The sequence below is a fragment of the Cicer arietinum genome, chromosome 7, assembly GCF_000331145.2.
Source record: "Cicer arietinum cultivar CDC Frontier isolate Library 1 chromosome 7, Cicar.CDCFrontier_v2.0, whole genome shotgun sequence".
NCBI lineage: Eukaryota > Viridiplantae > Streptophyta > Magnoliopsida > Fabales > Fabaceae > Cicer > Cicer arietinum.
In genome coordinates, this window is record NC_021166.2 from 55,016,252 (window position 1) to 55,024,580 (window position 8,329).

The following is an 8,329-nucleotide window of genomic DNA, read 5'->3' on the forward strand; positions in this document are numbered from 1 at the left end:
CTTGGCTTTGTTGAGCTAAGCTACCTAGGTAATCCTGTTAATGTTTTGAGGCCCACTCATTCGAGCAAAAGATCTTGGTGGGGATATTGGCTTTGTTGAGGTGTGATGTTGATGACCTTAAACATTACTGGTAGTATGAAGTAAAGCCACTAGAAAAAGATCTCGTAATGATAGATCTTGTTCTTGTATGAACTCACAAGGTTGATGACTAGTGGTGGTAATGTGATCTCCAAGTTTGGTGTTACTGGAATACTCCAATTTGGTATTCTTCTTCGTGTATGCTCTTACTCCGAATGAGGGGTGTGCTTGCAAAGACAAGCTGATGCCATACTAAGGCAAAGTATAAGTTGATAACAAGTAAAATGAGTAATGAATAAGGTGTGTGATACTCGAGAGGTGAACCCTTTATTCATTGAGTAGATGGACTCATATCCATTGCAATCTATTGCTATTATCATTAAGATGATCATTGAGATCATAGTGAAATTGTTAGTTGCGATGCAACTACGTACCGCGATAAGTAGTGTGCTTCACAATGCATGAGACGTTATAAGTATGTCAATGCTTGTAGATTCCTTGCCTTTTACCACTTGCACTTCTAAGGATGACGTCATAGGTAGTTTATGCCATGCATCGCTCTTTGATGCAAATGTCATCACATGAGGTCTTTACTAGACTGGTCCTCAATGTTGGGCTTGCTTACTCCATTTGTATTGGGCTTTTTTTGTAGTCAATCCATGTTATATTTGAGTTGGACATTTTAGGCTCGTGCCAATGTGGGTGATGTCTGACAGTGGGTGTTTTTTGCAAACGCTATGATATTCAGGTCAATATATGATTATGATGGTCGAGAGGTTTAGAATATGAATTACCTTGATAAGTCATGAGGTATGATATACATAGCATGAAAGGAAGTCGTATTAAGTTTTGGTTAGACTAAAAGTTGAGGTTGAAAGTGAATGTACTTTTTTTTTTTGCTAACATTTTGTTGAGTATGGCTTATATGCTAAGCGAAAACATAGACACATTTTGCCAAACTCCCGTGATCAAATATCTTGTGTTTCTTATTTGCGATTTGATTATCTCTATTTTTTAATCTATTTTTTAAGATTGTGTTGCTATTCTAACTAACTTCATTTTATAATATAATATGGTTCTAATAAGAAAAATAATGAAAAGAAAGATAAAAGAAAATGCACAATCTTGAACTTTTTTCTTTAGTGTGAAAAACTATGCATGACAAGTGACTGAATCCATCTAATGGGGTATGGAAAAACAAAACTATACAGGGTGGTTTTATCGTCCAAACTATAATATCAAAGTTTTCCTTTGTTATTCTAGAAAAAAAAATCTTTTGCTAATAATTCTATCCTATATCAAACATGCTCTTAATTATAATAAAAAATTAATTCTAATTTCTAGTAAACCTTTACAAATCATTTCTAAAGTACCAATATGAACAGTTTTAATTGGATATCCAACCAATCAATGCACTACCTAATATTTTGTATGAACAAAATTCCAATTTCCTTTAATAAAAAAAAAAGTCCCAATTTTCCAAAGGAGTACTACCAATTAATCATCCCCCCACGTTGACCAATAAATTCGACGAGCGATTTCTTTTGACATTCCGCAATCTAAACAAACCATACAGCTTCCGTATATCCTTAACCGTAGAGAATCCATCAACGCCACATAGAACACCGTTTTGAACTTCGTCCACGTCACCATCCTCTATCTGCCGTACGATCATATCCCCATACCCCCTCCCATCACCGTCAGTTTGTAACGCCCCTATAACCGATTTTATAGCCCGACTCGGTGAGTTCCGATTCGCAATCATCAATTCACCGATCTCGGCAGGGCTTAAACTCGCGCCGTGCCGGAAAATTTCCTCCACCTGAGGAAACAGCTTATGTTCTTTAACTCCAAGGTAACTATTCGCAAGCGTCTTGAACGACGAGAAATCGCAAACCGGAAAATGGATATGAACGTCAACCCGACCCGGTCGAAGAAAATTCGGATCGATAAACTCCTTACTGTTCATCGTGAACACCATCACTCTTTCTTCGCCGCAACAAGAACTTAGAATTCCGTCCATGAAATTCTGAATTCCCGACGCCGTAACCGCCGCCGAATCCGATTCCTCCGTTAAAAACCTGTCGAGATCTTCCACGACGACGATCGATTTCGCTGTCGTTTCTAAGAGGAGAAACTTCAGATCTGAATCGCCGCGAACCTTAGAGAGATCAACGTCATAAACATCATAGGAAAGAAAATTCGCCATCGCGGCGACGAAGCTCGATTTGCCGGTACCGGATTCACCGTACAAAAGGAAGCTCCGTTTCCACGCTCGGCCAATTCGCCGATAGTATTGCTTCGCTTTGAGAAACGATTCGAGATCCGATTTGATTTTGTTTTTCAGATCCGTTTCCATCGCCATAGTTTCAAACGTCGCTGGATGAGTAAACGCAACAGATTTCCACCTCGTTCGTCTGCCACCACCGCCGTCACTGCCGGTGACGTTAACGAATAACTGTAAATCACGTTCTCCTCTGTTCGTTATCTCGTCGGAGACGTCGTGAATATGGCGGAGATAACTCCGCAGAATTCGGCGTTTATCGGTTTTCCTAATTTTGAGAACGAACGCACCGGTTCTGTCCGGTTCGGTTTTTTTATTAGACCAGAATAGAGTAGCGCCGAGAAAACGGTCCTCGATTAATTGATTTGAGTCTATTGATAAAACGATATCGTTTTGGTTGTGACCGGTAATGAGATTTGTGAAATCAGAATCTTCGAGAGAAGGAAGAGAATGTAAATAAAGAGAAACTTTACGGTATAACTCATTTCGTTGCATGTTTTCGTTGAATTCGGGGACTTTGAGGTATTGGTAAACGTGAAAACAATCTTGTAACTTTCTTTGCAGTTTCTTTGTGGCGTATATTAATCCCGTTTTGAATAATAACCATCGAATTACGAAACAAACTACGGCAGTGAGGAGAACTAGGAATATGGTTTTGTAAAAAATCATGACCAAAAAATGAAGGGAATTAAATAGACACAATTTGGTACTACTCTACAACTGGGTATTTGTTGTTAGTATTGTATTTGTGGGTGTAGAGTTTGATAGAGTTTTGGTTTTTGGGGGAAATTCATGTTTGGGATGTAGAATTGAATTTGTGAGAGTGTTGGGTTGTGGAACAAGGAGAAGAATTGTTGTTGCGTCGTGTTTGTGTTGGGCTTTTATTGCTTGCTCTACCTTCGCTTGTGTTTGCAGAAGAGACAGCTACGTGTTCAATTCGAAGTTCGTTTATTTTTTAAGTGTTTAATGTTTTTCATTATTAGAAAAATAGATTATATGGAAGATATATATCATCACAAAAGGTCCCGTAATCTGCCTTCTTAAATTCCCTTTCAACGCGGAATTAGGTAAAATAAAAGAACCTTGGAAAATTTTCAAATTAGTTCAATTATTTTTATTATAAATAACTATTTTTGACTAATTTCTTTTACCAAGAATTCGTATATTATAAAAATGTTCAGTTTTAACTCATTATTTCTTAACTGGGTGAATATCCACTTTAATGAATAAATAAACAAATAAATAAATAAAAGATTATCTGTGTGTAATTAGAGAAATAAATAGCTCAAAATAATTGAGATACATGTAAGAAAACGACATCTTTTAACATATGATTTTCATGAATTTTTTATATAAATATCTCTCTTTTTAATTTTTTTCTTCCTTAATTGCTCTACTTTGAAACTTATTTCTCTAAATACCCTTTTTTTTTTAATAGTAAATCGTTTCATGGGGAAGTGATTACCTGAAGAGAAAAATTTTTAAACTCAATATAAGGTTGTTTCATGGGGAAGCGACCTCTAACTGAGTATATTTTATTTTTTATATTTTAATATTTGTTTATTATTAGAATCATTAATTTAATTATTTAAAAATAAAAAATAGTAATAATAAATTAAAATAAAATATATTTATAAATTATAAATAAATTTTATATTTTAATTATTAATATGATAATAAATAATTATTATACTTATAATTAAAAATTATTATAATTAAAATAATTAAATAAAAATAATTAAATTATATTATAAATTTCAAAAAAAATATTAAATGGTAATAAAAATTAAATAATAATAACAATTAAATAAATAAAAAATTATATTAATAACATGAAAATAAAACAAATACATTAAATTAACGACAAAAAATCAGAATAACAAGAAAGAAATGTTGACATGGAAATAACTTTTGTTATTAGCATTTTGGCATGAAAATCTGTACAGCAAGTAAACAACTAGACATGCCATATAGGATCATGAGTATAAAATCACACTCTTTATATTAAACTCTTTAAAATAATGTATACTATTTTAAGTAATAGCGTGAATCAGAAAATAATATTAATTTATAATTATATTTGTTAGATTTCCAAAAATAAGTTAAACAAATCATGATTTGATTTGATCTCTTTAATTTGTAATTATGAAATGTAAATATTGTAATAATTATTTATATGGAGAAATATCAAAGCAAAAGGACATCAAACCCTAATTCATGACATAGTATCAACAGGTTCCATAGAACATGTGAGCTATTGGTTTCATCTTCACGATTCCTAATTGTTTTTACAATTTTTCAGTGTTGAGATTGTGCATCGTGGTTGTTTCTTTTCATTTAATTGTTATTATTATTTAATTTATTTTTTTTTGAAATTTATAATATAATATAATTATTTTTATTTAATAATTTTAATTGTAACAATTTTTAATTATAAGTATAATAATTATTTATTATAATAATAATAATTAAGATATAAAATTTATTTATAATTTATTAATGTATTTAATTTTAATTTATTATTAGTATTTTTATTTTTTAAACAATTAAATTAATAATTCTAATAATAAACAAACATTAAAATATAACCAAAAAAATGTACTTAGTTAGAGGTGGTTTCCCCAGAAAACGACCTTCTATTGAGATTAAAATATTTTCTCTTCAGGTGGTCGCTTCCCCAAAAAACGAGAAAAATAAAGTAGGACATTTAGGGAAATAAGTTTCAAAGTAGGGCAATTAAGGGAAAAAAATTAAAAAGAATGATATTTATATAAATTCATACCACTCACAAGAGATTGAATTTCGAAATAAATTATTAAAATATATAAATATCTATTAATGTTATATATGTTGATGTCTGAAAATGGTCTTTAGAATAGATAATTAATAAAATTTGGCATTTATTGGCGATCAATTTTTTCAAAACTATTAAAATAAGAAATAAATAATTATTCATTGAATCAAAATTTATGTGTATATTGATTTATCATATTTCGTTATATTTTAAATATGGTTTTATATACATTAAAATTGAGGCAACATGATGAACCATCACTTGGTTTATTATTTGTACAATATTATTTAAATTTGACCTATCTTTTAAAAACCTTCAACCGTTTTTGTTCTTTCATTTAATTTAAACAATTTGTCTTTTATTGGCAAAATATTTGCCTTCTTAAAGACTATGTTTTTCATATTTCATTTTATATATTTTATAGTACAACAAACCATTAGTGTCGCCATATTAATAATAATTTCTCCTTTTCTAATTAATTTTTTTCTTCTATATTTTTTTAATTAAAAAGAGATAACAATAATTAAATTAGATTTTAATATAACTTAATAAATTTTTATTTTCTTAATTTTTTTTATATTTTATGATATTATAAATTATATTATTTAGAAATAATTTTTTATTTTATTTTGTTTTAACCCTCTAATTCCCAGGAGTATGAACTCTAGTAATTCAATTATTTGGTTAAAAAATATATTTATTTTTCCTTTAATATTTGGAATAAAAAGACATATATTATTTTGATATAAATTTTATTATATATATATATATATATATATATATATATATATATATCAATTATATTATAACCACATTGTGTCTTTAATTTCGTTAAATTATTTAATACCTATGTACCAAAAAATATTTATGTTTAAAAGAAAAGTAGATAATATGGATACATTTAGATTATAGTATATTATAATAGAATATACTTATATTTCTTTTAATAAAACAAATTATTATTTACATTCGCTTGAAATTTTAAAAATATATTTTACTAAAAAGTTAAGTAGACATGATAATAAACGAAACAAACAGGGTAATATTAAAAAGATCAAAATACATTTTGGCCCTTAAATTATTTTAAGATTTAGCATTTTAGTCCTTTGACTACTTTTTCCCACTTGATCATCTAAGTTGTTTTATATTTCACTTTAGTCATAAATTTTTATTTCGAGAGCATAGAATCTTAATAATTTAATAATTTATTTTATATTGTATTTTGGTCTCTAGAAAATTGCTAATTTATATTAGCTGTTTGTTTGAGAGCATAGGATATTTCATGTTTTGTTATTCTTCATGTTGCTGAGTTAGACGTCTATTCAGCACATAAAATTAAAAAAAAAAAATAATAATCAAAGAGTGTCGCGTTTATAATTTAAGTGATAAAAAATTAAAATATTAAAATAGAAGATAATAAACTACTATAAAGAATTTAAAAATAACTTAAGAGATAAAAATATAATTTAATCTATTAAAATATCTATTAATAGGTTAAATTATTATTTTTTATTAGTAGCCAGCATATTTAAAGGGTACCAAAATTCAAATAAATAAAAAAATCATAACTGAAACAATGAAAGGCTCGTTTGCATGGACTTTCCATTCTAAGTTGTGAGTTCAATTAATTGAAAATTATTTGAATACGGCCCAAGTATAAACTGTCTCAGTTGTACCAAAAAATAAAATAAAATAAAATGTCTCAGTTGAATAAACGGGTGACACACTCTTTGAAAATTTCTTATACACTTCTTGTTGTTAATTTACGTTCACATTATCAACTTTCCATTTCTTTTTGGTCCCTTTTTGCCATGGCTAAGATCATGACGTTCCACAATATATTTGATTTGTTTTTTCTATAGATGACTTCAGATTCCATTATATCAATATATACGTGCTTGGCAACTTTCACAATATACTTCGTCTTTATTTTTAGTTTTATTTTTTGGTCTTATTTTGACAATGTTTGAAATTCTTTATTTCAATTAGTCAAATTTTCAATTTCGGAAAGACACTGTTCAAAAGACTCGGTATAAATGAGGAAATATTGGTGTATCCTTGGCAAAGTAGATTGTGACTCTTTGATAGCTGTTTCTTTAGATTGTCAATCTCTCCTAAAACATCTTAATATTTGATTAGTTAAATTCTGGTTTATTATGGATTATAAGCAGAACAGTGCAACACATGTGGGAGATATAAAATAAATTTGAAATAAAACGCAAAATTAATTTTTTTTAATTTTAACTTGATATCACTAAATTAATATAATTTATGTTATGTAATATTTCTTTTTCAATTAATTTAATATTATTGAGACAATATTAAATTTTAAAAAAATTTATATATTTTAATTTTAAAAAAATTAAAATCTGAGATTTTTTTTAATAAGTAAATTTTTTTTGAGGTCTCTTGATTAAGTAAAACTTTTGTTTATTACGGAGGTCTAAACTTTAGTGGCTTTACCATCATATCATTATAAAATGGTTTGATGATTTGAGGTAGCTGAGGTGACAAAGAGGTAATATGTTTTAATTTCTTCTCTAACAAAAGTTCACACCTAATTAATAATATTGACTATTTAAATAAAAAAAAACTCGTATGATATAGTTTTACAAAATCCATTCAATTTACTCTCAAGATGTGTGACATATCGGCAACAAAATCACCATGCTTCATGTGAGAAACATTTCATACTCTTACATGTGTGAAGACTTTAGAATGTTTTACTTCATTGATCCCTTCATAAACTCGATAATATTCATCAGCTCCAAAATTAGAGATGAGAATACTTCTTGTCTTCCAATCATTTTTCACTTTCTTTTTGTCAAGATATGTCCAATCAATTAGAGGTTTGTTTATGGCAACATCGTCTCTTAAAATATTAGGCACGAATGACGCATGTTCTATGAGTGTTCCAACTTCCATATCATAAGATATGATATGTACTTTCAAGCAATCTTTCCAATAAGTGTAGTTGTAGCCCCTAAATACTCGAGTTCAATTATACGTTCTTTTGGTTCTGGGAAAGATATAGTGTATACTCTTGAGGCGGTGAAGCCCTTTAAACAAGAGTCAAACTATTGATATAACTTGTTAGTCTATATGACGTTCCTTAATTTAGAATGAAATAAATAGGTTACAAATACACCAGTGAAAAAAATGTGGTTTTTAAA

At 28.6% G+C, this 8,329-nt stretch overlaps 1 protein-coding gene across 1 annotated transcript; it reads right to left on the reverse strand.

The window, feature by feature from the left end:
• Nucleotides 1-1,184: 1,184 nt before the first annotated feature.
• Nucleotides 1,185-3,344, reverse strand: LOC101511087 (AAA-ATPase At2g46620). The gene has a single exon (XM_004510577.4). The coding sequence runs from the start codon at nucleotides 3,029-3,031 to the stop codon at nucleotides 1,580-1,582; it is 1,452 nt and encodes a 483-aa protein (XP_004510634.1). The 5' UTR covers nucleotides 3,032-3,344; the 3' UTR covers nucleotides 1,185-1,579.
• Between the last annotated feature and the right edge of the window lie 4,985 nt (nucleotides 3,345-8,329).